Source organism: Plecotus auritus, assembly GCF_963455305.1.
Source record: "Plecotus auritus genome assembly, chromosome: 6".
Taxonomy (NCBI): domain Eukaryota; kingdom Metazoa; phylum Chordata; class Mammalia; order Chiroptera; family Vespertilionidae; genus Plecotus; species Plecotus auritus.
In genome coordinates this window covers 178,823,953-178,843,631 of record NC_137773.1, presented here as the reverse complement: position 1 = coordinate 178,843,631, position 19,679 = coordinate 178,823,953, and the positions used below count along the sequence as shown (strand labels likewise).

Here is a 19,679-nt window from a genome sequence, read left to right as displayed (position 1 = left end):
TCCCAGGGCGAGCAAGGACGTCCTGCCTGTATGTGCGTGGGACGTGCATGTGCACGGGTCTGCCTGGCTGATAGTGCACGTGCACCCTGGCATCTGCAGTCAAGGAAGGCTTCCTGGAGGTGGTGGCTGCTGAGCTGGAAGAAGGTGGCAGGCGAGGGCTCAGCCCAGGGCTTTGGGTCAGGGTTGGCTGGTGGGTGTGACCAGGGCCGTACCCCAGGCATGCGCACACTTAAGCCCCTCCCCTGCCTCTGCCAGGCCTGCCTGGGTCCCCAAAGGCTAGGGAGATGGGAACAAGAGACTGGAAAGCAGAGGGGAGGCCTGGGAGAGTTGTCAGTACGTACAGCCATCTTCTGATGCTGACCTTCTGACTTCCTGCCTCCCTCACCCCCGGCCTGTCTCCGTCCCTCCCTTTCTCCACCCCCTCGGCTCTACCTCTGCTCCCTCTACCCCGTGCCCACTTCCGTTCACTCTCCCCTTCTGTCTCTATCCCTTTGTCCCCCCCACGGCCACTGCACCCCTTCTAACCCCACCCCTGCCCCCCAAACCTGCAGAAGGACCTGGGCTCCCTGCAGCAGTGGCTGAAGGCCTATGTGGGTGCCTTCGAGAAGACCATCTCACTGTCCTCGCTGGAGACACGCAGGTGAGGCCGGCTCTCACGGAGGGGGGAGGCCTCGGGGTCCTCAGCGCCCCAGTGACCCCTCTCCCCGCAGGCCCGAGGAGGCAGGTGTGGACGTGCCGCCGCTGCCGCCGGACGCCCTGCGTGTGCTGGCCGAGCAGCTGGACCAGGGGGACCTGGAGCAAACGCTGCTGCTGCTCAAGCTCTTTGCCATCCTCTGCAGGTGGGTCCCTGTGGTCCTGCCCCTGGTGGGGGAGCGCGATGTGGGCCGGGGCACCCGTGCATCTGTGGCCTCTCCCGTGGTTCACTCCCCAGGAACCTGGAGAGTGTGGAGGCCGGCTGGGGACAGGTGCTGGCACCCCGCGTCCTGGCATTACTGACCCGGTTGGTGGCCAAGGTGAGTGGGCTCTCCCTGGGGGGCGGGGACAGGTGATAGCCACCGCCCAGCTGACCCCTTCCGCCTTCTCTCCACACCCACAGCTGAAAGGGCGCCCCACGCCGCCCCCGGAAGGCCCCGAGCTGGAGGAGGTGGCCCTGCACGCCCTCCTCCTCTGCGAGGGCCTCTTTGACCCCTACCAGACCTGGCGGCGCCGGCACCGCGGGTGAGGGCGCCCCCCGCCCCCCAGGACCCGACGGGTGGGAGAGGTGCGGGTGGCATGGCGCCTGTGGCCGCGGTGTGGAGGTGGGAGGGGCTGTGTCCTGGCCGGAGGGCGGTGGGTGACCCCGGAGGGTGAAGTGCCCAGCTCACCCGGCCCCCTGCCCCCCATCGCCTCCCCCCACCCCCCCCCTTCCAGGGAAGTCGTCGTTGCCAAGGAGAAGAGCAAACGCAAATTCCCGCCTGCGGCTCTGCCTGCTGAATTTGGGGCCTTCTTCGCAGGTCAGGCCCCGCCCCTGTCTGCTTGACCACGCCCCCAGGCCTGACCGCCTTGACGGGACCCGCTTAGCCTTGGCTGCAGCGGGGGCTGGGGCGGGGGGAGCCCTGCCCATCTGAGGGCTTTGGGCCCAGAGGAGAGAAAGGGCAAGTCTGGGAGAAGTGAGTAATTTCTGGGCTGAAGAGAGGGCCTGGCATCAGGCAGGGTCGCTCATTTCCCTTCCCCCTCCCCTCCCATGCCATGCCCTGGGTTCCCCCAACCACTTGTACCCCACTCTGACCTGGACCACCTTAAAACCATCCCTGGTCCAATCCCTTTGTCCCTGTAGCGTCCACCTGGGTGCCACCCTCCTCAGGACAATGTGCACACTAGCTGTCACCTCGGCTTCCTCCTCCCTCCCTCCTGGAGGAGCTGACCCCCCAGAATGGCCACCTGCTCTCCCTGGGGACCCCCTTCTCCTGGGTCCCTTCTTCTGTCATCAGAGGGAGACTGGCCGGTGCTTTAGGTGGGCCCTGGTCAGGGCTCGGGCAGGAGGCAACCCATCGATGTGTTTCTCTCCCACATGGATGTTTCTCTCTGTCTTTCCCTCTCTCTTCCACGCTCCCTAAAACCAATGGGAAATGTCCTCGGGTGGGGATTTAAAAAAAAAAAAAGAAGGTGTGTCCTTGTCTCTGGATGTCCCTGGAGCTGCTGGCCTGGGCCTGGAGCAGGGACGCAGCTCCAGGAGGGAAGACACCCCGGGACCTTCCTGCCTCCATCCCTGCCCGAGTGCTCTCCTCAGAGCAGAACAAAGTCCCTGCTGACGAGGCCTGACACCCTCAGGATCAAGCCCTGCTCCCCCACGGCCTTCCTCCCCAGCCCCACGTGCTCCCTGCACCCCAGCCAGGTCCTGTCCTCTCGTTCCTAGAAGGCAATATAGGCAACCACCTCCAGGTCTTTGCCCAGATTCCTCTCCCTGCACAGGCCACCTGCACTCCAGGCCTCACCTCTAAAGCCCTGCCCCCCACTAGACCTCCCACCCCATCCCACCTGAGTCAGACCCGCCTGCTCTTGCTCCTCCACCCCCACGCCACCCGTGTGACCCAGGCTGGGCCTTGCTGCTCTCTGGGTTTCGGTCTGTGTCCTGGCATCCTGTCCATCCAGTGCTGTGAAAGCCCCTAGAAGCCCCAGCAGGGGCCGGGGCAGGGGTGGGGGTGGGGTGAGGGCATCTATATGCTAGACACAGGCATGCCCCACTCCCCCCCTCCCCGCCCCCTGCAGCAGGTCGCTGGGGGAAGCACCAACCGTCAGGGCAGAGGGACCAGCAGATTTGCATCTGAGGGACTAAAACCTGGGTTTCCATGGGGAAGCGGGAGGGGTGCTCACACTGGGGCTTCCGGTCAAGGGGGCTGGCTCGGCTCTCAGGCCCTGCTCCTTTTCGAGCTCCCCAAAAAGGGCTGTGTCCCTCTCAGGCTCCTTGGTGGAGAACCACGGCTTTTAAGAGCCCTCAGCTCAGAACCAGGTCTCCTCCCTCAGCCGCCACCCCCACCCCCGGGGCTCCCACCTATTTGTAGACCCCGAAGATGCCCAGCCCTGCAAGCTCAGTGACCTTGTTCTGCTTCCCCCCCCTCGCGCCCCCCCCCCCCATCCAGAGAGCCTGCAGGAGGCAGAGCGCTTGCCTCCCGCACTGCTGCTGCGTCTCATCCACCTCTTTGGGGCGGTCCTGGCAGGAGGGAAGGTAGGCTGGGCGGACCCCGTGGCCAGAGGGTGGCTGTCTCGGGGGGTCGCCACTGGAGGAGCCCTTGCCCATTGCCCGTCTCCGTCCCTACCTGCAGGAGAACGGGCAGCTGGCCTTGAGCGCCGGCTCTGTGCAGGGCCTGCTGGGAGTGGTGCAGGGCTGGGGCCGCGGGCCGGCCCAGGACTCCCGCCTCGTGGCGCTGGCGCTGGAGGCCCTGGTGGGCGCCGTCCACGTCCTGCATGCCAGCCGCACCCCCCACCGAGGTCCAGGGCTCCACACCCTGCTTGAGGGCTACTTCCGCGTCCTGAATGCTGACTGGCCGGCCGGGCCAAGCCCAGGCCCTGAAGAGGCCCTCGTCAGCCTGCGCGTCAGCATGCTGGGTGGGCATGGGCCCGGGCTCGGGAGGTGGCCTGGGAAGGCTGGCCTGGGCAGGACGGGGAGGACGGCCTGAGGCTGCCGTGGGGGCTGCTGGGAAGGGGTGGGCAGGCTGACCTCTGGCCCCTCCACAGACGCCATCCCCAAGATGCTGGCCTGCGAGGACCGGCCAGTGCTCCAGGCCACCTTCCTCAGCAACAACTGCTTCGAACACCTCATTCGCCTCATCCAGAACAGCAAGGTGGGCGGGCCGGGCAGGGGTGCAGGGCCTGGAAACCGGAGGGGTGGACCATGTGTGGATGTCCAGATGCTACTGCGCCCACCTGGGCCGCACAGGCTGGAGGGACGCGTGGGTGTGGTGCCTACAGTGCGGAGGGGGGCCTGCGGCCGAGGATGGCTCTGTACCCACAGGAGGGGGTGCTGTGGAAGGACAGGAGCTGCCCTGGCCCCCCGTTTTCCCTTTCCCCAGCCCCAGGTCCGGGGCAGGAGGACGGCTCAGCGGTTTGGATGCCGTGCCTGCTCCTGTCCATTTGGCCGCCCGACTGTCCCTCTGAGCAGGGCATGGGGGCTCAGCTTCCCTCCCCTTCTCTAGGGCCTGTGGCGGGGGGCACTCAGCCTGCGCTCAGGGCACGTCCTTCCCTCTAGGGCAAGCCCTGGCAGCTGCCACAGGCCCTGCTCTAACCCTGCGCCTCCCTCATCTCCCTTCTCTCTCCTCTGCCTCCTCCACCCTGTGCCTCCCCTTCCCCACAGTTATACCTGCAGGCCCGGGCGCCCCCTGAGGGGGACAGTGACCTGGCTACCCGGTTACTGACCGAGCCCGATGTCCAGAAGGTACCGCCCTGGGGCTGACCTGCTCAGGCACTCGCCTCCCTGGGCACCCACCCCCTGGGCTCCTCGGAGCCCTTCCTGCACTCTGCAGGGGTGGGGGGGGTGCGCGGACAGGTGAAAGGCCTGGCGTGGCCCGGCAGCGGGGTTGGGTGTCCCAGGCTGTCTCACCTCCTTCCCACGTCCCTGTCTAAGGGGACAGGGCAGGGGTGACCTGTGTCCCCTAGTCTTGCTTTTGGGCGCTGGGCTTTGGCTGTGCCAAGCCGGAGGGAACCTTCGAAACTCAACCACCTGCACCCATTTCCCAGAAGGGAAACAGCCGAGAGAGATGCAGGGATTGGGCTGCAGCTGTTCCCGGAAAGGGAGGTCCCCCGCGTGGGGCCACTTCTTTCCATGGAGCCTTGCACCTGCTCTAGAAAGGTCACTGGGAGTCCGCCTCCTCCCACCCCCTCCTGAGGTACCCCCCGCCTCGCCTGCGGGGGGCCGGGAAGCTCAGGGTATCAGGGGCTCCACGTGGGCACCCTCTCTCTGGTGGCTCAGGGCCTGGGCTCCAGCCTCCAGGGCCCCTCCCGAGGCAGCCCCGGGTCTGTGGCCCTCGGCTGCATCCTGAGAGCCTGCATGTCCGTTTGTCGGCGAGGCAGGCGAGGCCCCCCGGTTGTTATAGATGAGGAAACAGCCCGCAGAGGGTCAGAAGGTGGCCCGGGTCCCCAGGAGGATCAGGCAGAGCTGGGGCCAAGGGCCCATGGAGACAAACACCCCTAGCACCTGCTGACCACGTCCCCACGCCCTCCCGCCCGCCCCTCAGGCTAGGGCAGGGCGAGTGAGCAGCCTGCCTCGGGCCCTCGGGGTCAGCCAGGGTGCGCCTCGGTGTCCCCACCTGGATCTGGTGGGCAAGGGGCAGGAGCACACGCCAAGGTCTCGAAGGTTCTTCTGGTTCTAACGTTCTGTGACGATTGCCCCTCCATCCCCCGGCCCCTGTCAATCATCCTGGGTAGTGGGCACTTGCTGGCCTGCCTGCACGTGTGTGTCTGGCGTGGGTGGGGAGATGTGTGGCGAGAGGGCCCTCCCCAGCCTTGGCGCCTTCCCTGGCTTCTTCGTCAGGGTGGCTCTTGCCAAGCTGCTCAGAGAGGGCCCTGGGGTCCGGCTGAGGCACAGCAGTTCGGGCGAGGAGTGGAGGGCCTGGTGCCACACGGGGTTGCCATGCCAGAGAGAGGGTGCCCCCCCCCCCCCCCGTGGAGCCCCTGGGCACCGGCTCCTGGCCCTGCACCCCTCTTACTGCAGTGCCCGCTGCCAGCTGTGGTGCCCGCCTCCCGCCGCTCCTGACTGCCCCTCCCCCCCCAGGTGCTGGACCAGGACACCGACGCCATTGCCGTCCACGTGGTCAAGGTGCTGACCTGCGTCATGAATGGCTCCCCCTCGGCCAAGGTGAGGTCGCCGCCGCCACCACCGGAGCAGGGCTGTGGGCGGGAGGGAAACTCACCCCAGGGCCCCAGAGCTGGCCGGGAGGGGGCAGGGCCGGGGGGGGGGAGGCTGTCAGAGCAGGGGAGCCAGAGAGGTGCCATTCAGGCCCCTGGGCGGGCAGGTCATCCGTCGGCCCTGGAGCTGGTGTCCTGGGTCGGGGCTGCTTGGGGGATGGACGCGTGGGCTGACCCCACCTGCAGTCTCCTGTGGACACCCCCCCCCACACCCCACAAAATCCCTCGCAGCCCCGCCCCTGCGAGCTTGTGGCCCAGAGGCAGCCCCAGGTGAGGGAGCCCTGGGCACTGCCGCCTCCGCCAGGGTTTCCGTGGGGGTGAGCTGTCCTGGGCCCACATCCATGTTCGTGCCCCCCGCCCCCCACCCACAGGAGGTGTTCAAGGAGCGCATCGGCTACCCTCACCTGCACGAGGTTCTGCAGAGCCACGGCCCCCCCACCCACCGGCTGCTGCAGGAGCTGCTCAACATGGTGAGGGTGCAGCGGGCCCGGGCAGCCAGGACTGAGGCGGGGCCTCCGGGGAGGGCCCCCTCTCCACCTGGTGGCCGTGTGCACCAGGAGGTGACCATGGCCAGCACCTCCTGTGACGGTGGCTGACCACGTGTCAGGGTCGCTGGGGTGAGGTGCTGGGCTGCTGGGGGCCTGAAGCTGCTGCATGTTAGCAAGTCCCAGGGTTCTCCTGGGCTTCAGGCCAACCCAGACCGAGCCACGGTTCAGAGGGCGGTTAAGGGGTTGGAGGACTGTCCTTAGGACTGAGCCTCGGACACAACCTGGGAGCCGGAGGGGAGTGCATGTTGCTCTCCCAGGTTTGGGGCCAGTGCACGGCGAGGGGAAGCTCCCTCGGTGGCAGGTTACCGGCTCCGTGCCCGGTGCCCAGGAGCTAGGACCTCTCTCCCCCGACAGGCTGTGGAGGGCGACCACAGCACGTGCCCGCCGCCGCCCGTCCGCAACGAGCAGCCGGTGCTGGTGCTGATGCGCTGGCTGCCCACCCTGCCCACGGCCGAGCTGCAGCTCTTCCTGGCCCAGCGCCTGTGGAGGCTCTGTGACAGCTGCCCCGCCAGCCGTGCCACCTGCGTGCAGGCCGGGCTGGTGGGCTGCCTCCTGGAGACGCTCGGCACGGGGGTGGCCCTGGGGACCCGCTGCCGGGAGCAGCTGCTGGCGCTGCTGCAAGCCCTGGGCCGCGTGTCTCTGAGGCCCCTGGAGCTGCGTCGCCTGCTTCGCCCGCCACCGGGGCTGGACTCGGGGCCGGGAGGGGCCGAGGCCGCGAGTGCCCGCCACGCGGGGGCCGTCATCCGCGCGCTGTCGGGCATGGCCCGGCACCGGGGCCCTGCGCGAGCCCTACACTACTTCGACCTCACGCCCAGCATGGCGGGCATCATGGTGCCCCCCGTGCAGCGCTGGCCGGGGACTGGCTTCACCTTCCACGCATGGCTCTGCCTGCACCCACTGGCTGCCGCCCCGGCCCCGGCCCCGGCCCCTGCCCGGCGTCTCCAGCGAAAGCAGCTGTACAGGTGGGTGCGTGCCAGGGACCGGGCAGAGTGCCAGGGTGCACGGAGGACCAGCAGGCCTAACTGGCTCGGCCTGTCCCCAGCTTCTTCACCAGCAGTGGCTCAGGGTTCGAGGCCTTCTTCACGGCGGCCGGGACCCTGGTGGTGGCCGTGTGCACCAGGAAGGAGTACCTGACCGTGAGCTTGCCGGAGGTGTCCTTTGCCGACTCTGCCTGGGTGAGCCTCCATCCTTGTGGGTCGGGGGTGGGGTGTGGGGAGGGGGGCGTCCTCGTGTGGCCGGCAGGGGACACCCAAGCCCCCGCCCACAGCCTGACGCCGTGCTTCTGTCCCAGCACTGTGTGGCCGTCGTCCACGTGCCTGGCTGGCTCTTCAGCCAGAACCTGGTGCATGTCTACAAGGATGGCCATCTGGTCAAGACAGCGCCCCTCCGCTGCCCCTCCCTCACCGAGGTGCACTGGGCAGGGTTTGGGGAGGCTTGGGTGTCTGGGGGACCTGGACAGGGTGGGGTCTGGAGCCTCGGGGGTCTGTGCAGCCCTGGGGGCCACTGTGCAGAGCTGGATGCAGGTGGACCCCAAGCTTTGCTGTGAGCTGACTGCCCCCCTTATCCCCGCCTTGTCCCCGCAGCCTTTCTCTTCCTGCTGCATCGGCTCCGCTGGCCACCGCACGACAACCACCACCACGGGGCTGCCGGCGCCAGCGGTCCCCACCGCCCCGGCTCCCACTCACCCCTCCCTCACCCGCTCCCAGTCGGTCCCGGCTACCGCAGGGCTGGGCTGGGGGTCTGGGCTGGGGGCCCCTCCGCAGGAGGGCAGCATCAGCTCCACCCTTGCAGGCACCCAGGACACGCGCTGGGGCAGCCCCACCTCCCTGGAGGGCGAGCTGGGGGCCGTGGCCATCTTCCATGAAGCCCTGCCCGCGGCAGCCCTGCAGGCCCTGTGCAGCCTGGGTATGCAGCCCACCGCTCCCGGCCCCACCCAGGGTCCCCACTCAGGGTGGTGGGAGTCTGAGAGGGCCCAGGCCGGAAAGTAGGGTCTCAGGGGAGAAGGCATCCCTGGAAGGGCTCTGGATGGGGCTTGGCCAGGGGGGCAGCCGGTCTGAAGGCCCTGCCCCACCCGCAGGGCCCAACGAGACGGCACCCTTCAAGCCCGAGGGCGACCTGCACGAACTCGGCGCCAAGCTGCTCCTCCATTACTCGCCTCAGGTACTGGGGGGGCGGGCAGTTGGCTCAACCCCGTTACCTCCCCCGGCACCCCACCGTCGGCCGCCCCCCCGCCACCTGACCCTGGCTGCCCGCTCGCCCCGCCCGCAGGCCTGTAAGAACAACATCTGCCTGGACCTGTCCCCTGGGCACGGGCTGGATGGCCGCCTGACGGGCCACAGGGTGGAGACCTGGGACGTGAAGGTGTGTGTACACACGTGGGCGATGCGTGCAGAAAGCGTGGGCGTGGGCACGTGTGTGTACAGGGTGGGCTGGGGAGAGGCACGGTGCCCTGGGAGGCCTTGAGGAGACCCAGGAGCAAGAGCAAAACTTGCCTGGCCCTAGCGCCCAGGGGAGACACGATGGGGTGGCAGGGCCAGGGCAGGGCTGGCAGCTGCCTCTCACAGCCGCCGGCCCGCCCGCCCCCCAGGACGTGGTGAGCTGTGTGGGGGGCATGGGTGCCCTGCTGCCCCTCCTGGAGCGAGTGGCTGCGCAGCCCCAAGAGGCCGAGGCGGGTCCAGCTGAGACACATGACCTTGTGGGGCCCGAGCTGACCTCTAGCCACAACGCCCAGGGCCTGCCCCTCCTCCTAGGCAAGTCCCCAGGTAAGCATCCCGGGTTCCCCGGGCCGAGGGGAGGGAACGTTGGCACGGGCGGGTGGGGGGCGGGCTGGAGGGCCTGAGTCTCTGTGGCCACTGGCAGGCCCTTGACACACCTCTGTCCCCTTCCCGGTGGCCACAGAGGAGCGGATGGAGAGGAACGCGGTGGCGGCCTTTCTGCTGATGCTGCGGAACTTCCTGCAGGACCACCCCGTGAACCAGGAGAGCCTGGTGCAGTGCCAGGGCCCTGCCATCCTCGGGGTGCTCCTGCGCAAGGTGAGCCTGATGGGCCGGTGAGGGGCTGCCCTGTCTGGGTCGGGGGACCAGGAAGCCATTAGTCAGGGAGAGCCTCCTGGGAGAGGTGGCATTTGAGGGGGCCCTTGAAAGGCTGGGCAGGCCCGGCTGGCAAGGCTCAATGGTTGAGCGTCGACCTAGGAACCAGGAGGTCACGCACGGTTCGATTCCCGGTCAGGGCACATGCCCGGGTTGCAAGCTAGATCCCCAGGGTGGGGCGTGCAGGAGGCAGCCGATCCATGATTCTCTCTTATGGATGTTTCTCTCTCTCCCTCTCCCTTCCTCTCTGAAATCAATAAAAACATATTTTTTTAAAAAAAGAAAGGCTGGGCAGGGTGTGGCTGAGGGTCCGGGGGAAGCACCAGCTCAGGCTGGGACGGGGGACTGCTCGGCAGGCTGGGGGCTGGCACTTCAGAGCCTGGAGGGGCCCCTGAGGGGTCCGAGCAGGCAGGGCGCTGGTGTCTGTCCGCCTGTGCAGGGCAGAGTGGGAGCCGGGAGGCTGCATGGGCAGTGGGCAGGGCCTGGCATCTCACTCTACCTCCTCCTCTCCAGGTGCCCAGCGGGGCCATGGACATGAATGTGCTCATGTCTGCCCAGCTGCTGATGGAGCAGGTGGCCGCTGAGGGCAGTGGGCCCCTCCTGTACCCACTCTACCACCACCTGCTCTTCAACTTCCACCTCTGGACCCTCAGCGACTTTGCTGTGCGCCTTGGTAGGTGTAAGCCTTGGGTGGAGGGACGCTGCCAGGCCGGGCGACGGCGGAGCGTCTAAGAAGCTCTACCCCTGCGCTGGAGGGACATGCGTGCCCTGGGGTGTCTAAGGGGAACACCACCCTCGCTGGGAGTGTCGGGGAGGAGGATGGGAAAGGGCCCAGCTCGGCCTGGTGGCCTGAGAACCTCTGCGATGCCTGCTCAGGCCACACCCAGTACATGGCCAGCATAGTCCGCAAGCACAGACAGAAGCTGCAGAAGAAGTACGGGGTCCAGTTCATCCTCGACGCCCTGCACACCCACTACAGGTGAGGCTGGTGAGGGGCAGGTCGCCAGGGGCTGACCCCGCGGCCTCTGGCCTTGGGGGCCGGGTGGTCCAGTCCCCCCAGCTCACTGCCCACCCTCCCTGCTCTCTCTCCTCTGTGTCCCTTGTATTCCCCTGGCCCTGGGTGGTGGGGGGGGACCTACCTGTGCAGCTCACAGCGGGAGTGCCCCCTAGCGGCCGACGAGCTGCGCACGGTGCAGACTTCACTCCTGGAGCTGGTTCAGGAGCTCCTCACGCGGAGCTCCCTGGCCGAAGACCTGCAGGTGGTGCTGAGCTTCCTAGCAGCTGCGGGTGATGCCGGCCTGGTAGGCTGGAGGCTGGTGACAGGGCGGCCTGGGAGAGGGGCGGGGGGTGGGCCACGTGGGGAGGCCCTTCCCAGGGTGAGCCTGTGTACCCCCCCAGGTGCTGGGCGCCCTGAACCTGCTGCTGGCACTGCTGCACGGCTCACCTGCCCAGGAGCTCGTGGCCGGCTTCCTGCTGGAGCCGGGAAACCTGGAGGTGCTGCTGGCGCTGCTGGTGCGACCGTGGTCCCTGCCCCAGCTGCCTGAGCACATCTGCAAGGTACCCCCGCCCCCGCCCCGCCCCCCCCCCTGCCCCCGGCATCCCCCGCTGTGGCCGTGCCCGAGGCCCAGGGAGCTGGTGGGACTTCTCCTCCGCGGTGACGTCCTCCCTGTGGTGCCGTCCGTGCCCAGGTCCTGCGCCGACTGCAGCAGAGTGAGCACCTGCCCGAGCACAGCCGCCAGCGGCTTCGGCTCCGAGAGTGTGGCCTCCAGGGGCTCGTCGCCTGCCTGCCGGAGGGGGCGGCCTCCCTCCAGCTCTGCCAGGGCCTCTACAAGCTGTTCCTGGGCACCGGTACCACCTGGCTGGGGTCAAAGGGCAGGCCAGGTGGAGGGGTGACATGGCTCCAGGAACAGGGCAGGTGGGAAGAGGGCAGGAGTTGGTGCAGGGGCCGAGTCTGAGCCAGCAGGAGAGGATGAGGGTCAGGGTCAGGGTCAGGGTCAGGCTCAGGGTCAAGCTCTCAGGCCCCTCTGGCCCTCCCTCCTCCCAGACTGCCTGAGCCTCTCAGACCTGATGGCCGTGGTGCAGCTGTCCCTCCAGGCTGACCTCAGCGTCCGCCTGGACATCTGTCGCAAGGTGAGCGTGGGCGGTAAAGCTTTGGGGGGGCCACCGCCCTGAGGGCTCACTTGGTCTGCGGCAGTGAGGGGTCCTGGAGTCTCCCCAGAAAGGCTCCAGGCCGGGCTGGGGGCAGACCTCTCCGGCGAGCCCCTCACTCTCGGTGCCCTGGCCCGCAGCTCTTCCACCTCTTCTACGGGCAGCCCGACGTCGTGCGGCTGCTGGCCCGGCAGGCTGGCTGGCAGGACGTCCTGACCCGGCTGTACGTGCTGGAGGCCGCCACGGCCGGCAGCCCCCCGCCCTTCCCCTCGGAGCTGCCCGCCTCCCCGGAGCCAGCCTCACCCAAGCCACCCACCGAGTCCCCCGAACCTTCAGACGTCTTCCTGCCCTCGGAGGCCCCCTGCCCAGACCCCGATGCCTTTTACCATGCTCTCTCCCCATTCTGCCCACCCGTGGACCTGGGCCTGGAACGGTCCAGCGTGGACTCGGGCAACATCGCAGGTGGCGGCAGCGGCAGCAGCGGGACCCTTACTCCAGCCAGCCAGCCGGGCACACCCTCCCCGCTGGATGGGCCCCGGCCCTTCCCCGCTGCCCAGGGCCGCCACAGCTCCAGTCTCTCCAACGTGCTGGGGGACGGCAGTCTCCCGGAACCCACCACCAGTGGGGATGACACCTCTAACACCAGCAACCCCCAGGTGAGGCGGGCCCCTCTCTGCCACTGTCTGGCACTCGGGGGGACACCTCTCGGCACAGGGCAGGCAGGGAGCCTTTCGACAGGGGTAGCCCTGCCGAACACAGGGCTGCAGCTGCCAGTGGGGCCCCAGCATAGGGCAGGGTCCGTGGACAGCCATACGGGTCCTGCCTGCTGCTTCTGGGCCTCGAGTTCGGCCTCTGCTTATTCTATGGCACTCTTCCAAAGTGTTCCAGGGCAGTTCTTTTTTTTAACTTTTATTTTAATGTATCTTTATTGGTTTCAGAGGAAGGGAGAGAGAGACAGAAATATCAATGATGAGCCCTAACTGGTTTGGCTCAGTGGATAAGCATCGGCCTGTGGACTGAAGGGTCCCAGGTTCGATTCCGGTCCGGGGCATGTACCTTGGTTGCGGGCACATCCCCAATGGTGGGTGTGCAGGAGGCAGCTGATGGATGTTTCTCTCTCATCAATGTTTCTAACTCTCTATCCCTCTCCCTTCCTCTCTGTAAAAAAATCAATAAAATATATTAAAAAATATATATCAATGATGAGAGAGAAGCATGGATCGGCTGCCTCCTGCACGATCTGGGGATCGAGCCCACAACCCGGGCATGTGCCCTGACCAGGAATCGAACTATGACCTGCTGGTTCATAGGTCGACGCTCAACCACTGAGCTGAGCTCCAGGGCAGTTCTTGAGGCCTGTGAGGACTGAAATCTAATTTTGTGAACCGCCTAGGCCCGTGGTCGGCAAACTGCGGCTCGCGAGCCACATGCGGCTCTTTGGCCCCTTGAGTGTGGCTCTTCCACAAAACACCACGGCCTGGGCGAGTCTATTTTGAAGAAGTGGCGTTAGAAGAAGTTTAAAAAGTTTGGCTCTCAAAAGAAATCTCAATCGTTGTCCTGTTGATATTTGTCTCTGCTGACTAATGAGTTTGCCGACCGCTGGCCTAGGCCTGTCTTAGGGGTCACTGAAACCCCGGGATCCTCCCAGGAATCCAGGCAGTGGCTGAGGCTGAGGCCTCGGCTCCATTCTTCTCGGCCTCTGAGCCAGGCCATCTATTGGCTGAACGCTCTGCCCCGCTGTCCCTACGAGTGGTGGGCAAGGGGTGCCGACTGGCATAGCAGGAGGTCAGTCTGCCCCCGGCCCCGGCCCACACCTCGCACCGCCCATCTGGGCCCACAGCAACCCCCTGAGGAGGAGCTGTGCAACCTGCTCACCAACATGCTGTTCCTGGTGACGTGGCGGGGCGTGGAGGACAGCGATGAGGCCGCCTGGCGGGAACGTGGCCAGGTCTTCTCCGTGCTCACCCAGCTGGGGGCCTCGGCCACACTGGTGCGTCCCCCAGACTGCATCAAACGCAGGTGAGGGGTGTCCCTGGGGGGGGGGGGGCGGGGGCCTTCCGGAGGCCTGCGGGGAGGGCAGGCAGGCGGGGAGGGCAGGCAGCAGGCAGACACCGGAGCCTCTCGCCCGCCCGTCCCCAGCCTCCTGGAGATGATGCTGGAGTCGGCCCTGAGCGACATCAAGGAGGCCTCGGCCGCGGGCCTGGCCAGCCTCACCCGGCAGGTGCTCTGGCTGCTGCGCCTGCTGCAGGACTTCCTGTGCTCCGAGGGCCATGGCAACCAGGAGCTGTGGAGTGAGAAGGTGCGGGGGCCGTGTGAGCTCACGCACTCTGAGTCTGCAGGCGTCCGGTGGGAGGGTGGACATGTGTGCAGTCCCGGGTGGGTGGGTGGGAGGGTGGACATGTGTGCAGTCCCGGGTGGGTGGGTGGGAGGGTGGACATGTGTGCAGTCCCGGGTGGGTGGGTGGGAGGGTGGACATGTGTGCAGTCCCGGGTGGGTGGGTGGGAGGGTGGACATGTGTGCAGTCCCGGGTGGGTGGGTGGGAGGGTGGACATGTGTGCAGTCCCGGGTGGGTGGGTGGGAGGGTGGACATGTGTGCAGTCCCGGGTGGGACCACACGGGTGTCTGGGCATGGACTTGTCTGTGTGAGCCCCCCCTGGCCCCCTGCCCCACCCTTACCTTGCTCCGTCCCCATGGGTGATGGCTGCTGGGTGTTGCGTGGCAGCTCTTTGAAGGTGTGTGCAACCTGCTCGACCGCCTGGGAGCCTGGTCCCACCTGGCCAACGGCACGGCGGATCTCCGAGAGATGGCACAGATTGGCCTGCACCTGGTGCTGGGCTACATCCTGTTGGAGGACCCACAGGTGAGGGTCGATGGGTGTGGGGAGGGGCGCGGCCATGGGGAGCTCTGGGAGATGTGGGTGGCACCCACACTTGCCTTGTGCCCTCAGCTGCACGCTCAGGCCTACGTGAGGCTGCACTCGCTGCTGCAGACCGCGGTGCCCATGCGCCGGGAGGAAGCCTGCTACGTGCTCTCCAAGCTGGAGGCGGCGCTGGCTCGGGCACTGAACGCCTCCCGCTGCGAGGCGGCCACGGGGGACCGGGAGGCCCCGGAGCCCCCGGAGCCCCCGACCACAGCGGCCGCCTCCGGGGAGCGCTGCTCGTGGCTGGTGCCGCTGGTGCGGACGCTGCTGGACCGCGCCTACGGGCCTCTGGGGCTGCAGTGGGGGCTGCCTTCCCTGCCGCCCACCAACGGCAGCCCCACCTTCTTTGAGGACTTCCAGGCCTTCTGTGCCACCCCCGAATGGCGCCACTTCATCGACAAGCAGGTGCCGGGAGGCGAGGGCGCGGGAGGAGAAGCGGGGGGGCCGGGAGCCCACATCGAGCGCTGGCCTCCTTCCCTTCAACGCCCCTCAACCCCCAGGTGCAGCCCACCATGTCCCAGTTCGAGATGGACACCTACGCCAAGAGCCACGACCTCATGTCCGGCTTCTGGAACTCGTGCTACGACACACTCATGAGCAGCGGGCAGCGGTGCCAGCGGGAGCGCGCGCACAGCAGGCAGGCTTTCCAGGTGCGTGCGGGTGGCGGGTGGCGGGCGGGAGCTGCGCCACACCCGCGCCCGGAGCCTCCTGACCCGCCGGGACGGGACGACGCGGCCCTGGGACTCACCATCGCTCCCCCCACCCCTACCCCAGGAGCTGGTGCTGGAGCCCGTGCAGCGGCGGGCGCGCCAGGAGGGGCTGCGCTACGGAGCGGCGCAGAAGCAGCAGGCGGCGCAGCTCTCCACGGCGCTGCTGCACTGGGGAGCGTTGTGGCGGCGCCTCTCCAGCCCCTGCGGGGCCTGGGCCCTCAGGTGGGCGGGGCTCGGGGCAGGGTCCTCGGGAGGGCGGGGGCGGGGCCTGGGCCCTCGGGCGTGGGAGGGGCTCGGGCAGGGTCCTCGAGTGGGCGGGGCCTGGGCCCTCAGGTGGGCGGAGCCCTCGGTGGGTGGTGCTCAGGCGGGGCCTCAGGTGGGCGGGGACCGGGGCGGGGTCTTCTGTGGGCAGGGCGGGGCCTGGGCCCTCATGTGGGTGGGGCCCTCGGTGGGCGGGGTCTTCTGTGGGCAGGGCTCAGGGCCTGGGCCCTCCGGTGGGCGGGGCCCTCGGTGGGTGGTGCCCAGGGCGGGGTCTTCAGTGGGCAGGGCGGGGCCCTCGGTGGGCGAGGCTGGGAAGGGGCGGGGATTGGGAGGGAGGAAGGGACCTGGAGAGCCTGGCTGCCTTTGGGGGAGACCTGGGAGGAACCACCTGTCCTGGGGTATCTCTGCAGGGACCCGCCCACGCCCCGGTGGAAGATGTCCAGGGCCGAGACATACTCACGCATGCGTCTGAAGCTGGTGCCCAACCATCACTTCAACGCTCACCTGGAAGCCAGTGCCCTCCGCGACAACCTAGGTGAGAGGGTGAGCCGGTTGGGTCCGCCCGACCTCACATGCTGCCCGGTCCACGTCTGGCTGAACACCCGGGGGCTCATTGCAGGCGAGGCCCCCCTGACACCCACGGAGGAGGCGGCGCTGCCTCTAGCAGTAACCAAAGAGGCCAAAGTCAGCTCCGTGCCCGAGGAGCTGCCGGAAGACCATCTGGGCGAGGATGAGCTGGCCTCCCTGGAGACGGGGTGAGTGGGGCTGGGAGAGCGGACTGGGGCCAGGCGTCTGCGCCGGGTACATGCCTGCTGGGGCGACCCTGAGTCCATTCCCTCTGCTGCAGGCGCAACACCCTAAGGACTGCCCCAAATCCGGTGGGGCTGGCGAGAGGTGTCTCAGAATAGGTGTCGCTCTTTCACAGCTAGGCACCCAGAGCTGCACTGAGACACACAAACCAGCCCAGGATGGGGCCCACAGGAGCGGGCAGGGGCTGAGCGAGGGGAAGTTGATGTCCTGGCAAGACGTTCAGAGACCCAGGGGCAGGAGCTGGGCCAGCCTGGACCCTGAGCGGCTCCTCCCTCCCCTCGGACTTGATGGCCCTGGGAGGGTGCTCCTTGGGCCTGCTGGGAAGGGAGTCCCAGCGCCAAGAGCTGAAGTGGGTGCTGCCCCGCAGGATGGAGGCGGCGGAGCTGGACGAGCAGCACGAGAAGCTGGTGCTGTCGGCCGAATGCCAGCTGGTCACGGTGGTGGCCGTGGTCCCGGGCCTGCTGGAAGTCACCACGCAGCACATATACTTCTACGACGGCAGCGCCGAGCGGGTGGAAACCGAGGAGGGTGCGTCCGGTGAAGCTGCGGGGAGGGCGGGCAGGGGAGCGGGGTCCGCTGGGGTCGGGCGGAGTGACTCCTGCACCGGCTCTCCGCCCTGGCAGGCATCGGCCACGACTTCCGGCGGCCGCTGGCCCAGCTGCGGGAGGTCTACCTGCGGCGCTTCAACCTGCGCCGTTCCGCGCTCGAGCTCTTCTTCATCGACCAGGCCAACTACTTCCTCAACTTCCCATGCAAGGTGGGCGGGACCGCAGCCTCCGCTCCGGGCCAGGCCCCCAGGCCGCAGCCCTGCTCCGTCCCGCCCCACACCCACTTGCGGAACCAGGTGTACAAGTGGCTCCTGCGCCTGCGGCCGCCCGCCCAAAGCTACCTGAGCAGCCGCTCCCCCCAGGAGATGCTGCGAGCCTCGGGCCTCACCCAGGTGGGAGCCCTGGACTGTGCGGGGTGGGGGGTAGGGGGTCGGGGGTCGCGGGCCTGTGGTTGGGAGGTGTGCTGGACCTCTCCGCTGGCTCACCTCTTGCCTGCCCTGCGCTCCCCTCCACCCCCCCAGAAATGGGTCCAGCGGGAAATATCCAACTTCGAGTATCTGATGCAGCTCAACACCATCGCCGGGAGGACGTACAACGACTTGTCTCAGTACCCTGTGGTGAGAGCCGCTCCATACCTCCACCTGCACCTCTGTCTGCCAGCCCGGTTCACCCAAGTGTAGGCCCTGATGGGGGGCCACGCCCTGAGCTTTGTTCTAGGTCCGTGTTGCTTAACCCTGGCCTCTGTTCTTGCCACCCCTTCCCACACACACGCACACACACACACACACACACACACAGAGCCCCTCTCTTGTCCCCTCCTGGCCTCTTTTCCCGGAAGGCAGTCCGTCCTGCTCCCCTGTGGCCTCTCCAAGTGGGTCCCCACCTGTGGGCCCTGCCCATCTTCCTGAGGGTGAGGGCAGGGCAGAGCGGGCAGGTAGGCCATCAGGACCCTCATGCAGCTCCTGCCCGGGTGGGCGGCCAGTTCCCCTGGGTCCTACAGGACTACGTGTCCCCCACCCTGGACCTCAGCAACCCAGCCGTCTTCCGGGACCTGTCCAAGCCCATCGGTGTGGTGAACCCCAAGCATGCCCAGCTCGTGAGGGAGAAGTGAGCATGTGGGCAATGCTGGGCGCGGGGTGGGACCGGCTCCGGGAGGGCTTCTGCCGACCACCCCCCCCCGCCCAATTGTGACTCCAGGTATGAGAGCTTCGAGGACCCAGCGGGCACCATTGACAAGTTCCACTATGGCACCCACTATTCCAACGCAGCGGGCGTGATGCACTACCTCATCCGCATGGAGCCCTTCACCTCGCTGCACGTCCAGCTGCAGAGTGGCCGGTGCGGCCCGGGAGGGGCGGGCAGGTGGCCGCAGGTGGGGAGGCCAGCGGTGAGCGGAAGAGGCAGGTCCTCCACCCCGTCGTCCCCGCCTCACTTTGGCCCGTGCCCCTCCCCAGCTTCGACTGCTCTGACCGGCAGTTCCACTCGGTGGCGGCGGCCTGGCAGGCCCGCCTGGACAGCCTGGCCGACGTGAAGGAGCTCATCCCGGAATTCTTCTACTTCCCCGACTTCCTGGAGAACCAGAATGGTAGGGGCTGGTGTGGGGATGCAGACGCGGGCCGGGCCATGGGGAGCAGGTGTGGAGGGGAAGGAGATGGGGGAGGGGGAGCAGGTGTGGTGGGAAAGGAGATGGGGATGGGGGGCAGGTATGGTGGGGAAGGAGATGGGGAGGGGGAGCAGGTGTGGAGGGGAAGGAGATGGGGATGGGGGGGCAGGTGTGGAGGGGATGGAGATGGGGGAGGGGGAGCAGGTGTGGAGGGGAAGGAGATGGGGATGGGGGGGCAGGTGTGGTGGGGAAGGAGATGGGGATGGGGGCGGGCAGGTGTGGTGGGGAAGGAGATGGGGGAGGGGGAGCAGGTGTGGAGGGGAAGGAGATGAGGATGGGGGGGCAGGTGTGGAGGGGATGGAGATGGGGGAGGGGGAGCAGGTGTGGAGGGGAAGGAGATGGGGATGGGGGGGCAGGTGTGGTGGGGAAGGAGATGGGGATGGGGGGCAGGTGTGGTGGGGAAGGAGATGGGGATGGGGGGCAGGTGTGGAGGGGAAGGAGATGGGGAAGGGGAGCAGGTGTGGAGGGGAAGGAGATGGGGGAGGGGGAGCAGGTGTGGAGGGGAAGGAGATGGGGATGGGGGGGCAGGTGTGGAGGGGATGGAGATGGGGGAGGGGGAGCAGGTGTGGAGGGGAAGGAGATGGGGATGGGGGGGCAGGTGTGGTGGGGAAGGAGATGGGGATGGGGGGCAGGTGTGGTGGGGAAGGAGATGGGGATGGGGGGCAGGTGTGGAGGGGAAGGAGATGGGGAAGGGGAGCAGGTGTGGAGGGGAAGGAGATGGGGATGGGGGCGGGCAGGTGTGGTGGGGAAGGAGATGGGGGAGGGGGAGCAGGTGTGGAGGGGAAGGAGATGGGGGAGGGGGGCAGATGTGGTGGGGAAGGAGATGGGGGAGGGGGAGCAGGTGTGGAGGGGAAGGAGATGGGGAGGGGGAGCAGGTGTGGAGGGGAAGGAGATGGGGAGGGGGAGCAGGTGTGGAGGGGAAGGAGATGGGGGAGGGGGAGCAGGTGTGGAGGGGAAGGAGATGGGGAGGGGGAGCAGGTGTGGTGGGGAAGGAGATGGGGGATGGGGGGCAGGTGTGGAGGGGATGGAGATGGGGGAGGGGGAGCAGGTGTGGTGGGGAAGGAGATGGGGATGGGGGGCAGGTGTGGAGGGGATGGAGATG

General features: G+C 67.6%; 1 protein-coding gene across 1 annotated transcript in view; it reads left to right on the top strand.

Annotated features, from left to right (window-relative positions):
• Positions 1-19,679, top strand: part of NBEAL2 (neurobeachin like 2) — a 31,223-nt gene that overhangs the window by 7,052 nt on the left and 4,492 nt on the right. Inside the window, exons 2-41 of the mRNA XM_080672421.1 lie at positions 552-640; positions 711-839; positions 932-1,013; positions 1,097-1,218; positions 1,411-1,493; positions 3,120-3,205; positions 3,303-3,585; positions 3,715-3,821; positions 4,331-4,411; positions 5,747-5,830; positions 6,252-6,350; positions 6,783-7,390; positions 7,471-7,603; positions 7,720-7,836; positions 8,012-8,333; positions 8,506-8,588; positions 8,697-8,789; positions 9,016-9,190; positions 9,327-9,460; positions 10,031-10,190; positions 10,394-10,496; positions 10,665-10,818; positions 10,916-11,074; positions 11,206-11,365; positions 11,562-11,647; positions 11,806-12,321; positions 13,506-13,684; positions 13,805-13,964; positions 14,388-14,525; positions 14,613-14,990; positions 15,086-15,235; positions 15,360-15,517; positions 15,967-16,091; positions 16,176-16,311; positions 16,734-16,894; positions 16,990-17,306; positions 17,436-17,531; positions 17,897-18,021; positions 18,112-18,252; positions 18,369-18,499. Of these exons, the coding sequence (XP_080528547.1) occupies positions 552-640; positions 711-839; positions 932-1,013; positions 1,097-1,218; positions 1,411-1,493; positions 3,120-3,205; positions 3,303-3,585; positions 3,715-3,821; positions 4,331-4,411; positions 5,747-5,830; positions 6,252-6,350; positions 6,783-7,390; positions 7,471-7,603; positions 7,720-7,836; positions 8,012-8,333; positions 8,506-8,588; positions 8,697-8,789; positions 9,016-9,190; positions 9,327-9,460; positions 10,031-10,190; positions 10,394-10,496; positions 10,665-10,818; positions 10,916-11,074; positions 11,206-11,365; positions 11,562-11,647; positions 11,806-12,321; positions 13,506-13,684; positions 13,805-13,964; positions 14,388-14,525; positions 14,613-14,990; positions 15,086-15,235; positions 15,360-15,517; positions 15,967-16,091; positions 16,176-16,311; positions 16,734-16,894; positions 16,990-17,306; positions 17,436-17,531; positions 17,897-18,021; positions 18,112-18,252; positions 18,369-18,499 (6,643 nt within the window). The remainder of the gene's footprint in view (positions 1-551; positions 641-710; positions 840-931; positions 1,014-1,096; positions 1,219-1,410; positions 1,494-3,119; positions 3,206-3,302; positions 3,586-3,714; positions 3,822-4,330; positions 4,412-5,746; positions 5,831-6,251; positions 6,351-6,782; positions 7,391-7,470; positions 7,604-7,719; positions 7,837-8,011; positions 8,334-8,505; positions 8,589-8,696; positions 8,790-9,015; positions 9,191-9,326; positions 9,461-10,030; positions 10,191-10,393; positions 10,497-10,664; positions 10,819-10,915; positions 11,075-11,205; positions 11,366-11,561; positions 11,648-11,805; positions 12,322-13,505; positions 13,685-13,804; positions 13,965-14,387; positions 14,526-14,612; positions 14,991-15,085; positions 15,236-15,359; positions 15,518-15,966; positions 16,092-16,175; positions 16,312-16,733; positions 16,895-16,989; positions 17,307-17,435; positions 17,532-17,896; positions 18,022-18,111; positions 18,253-18,368; positions 18,500-19,679) is intronic.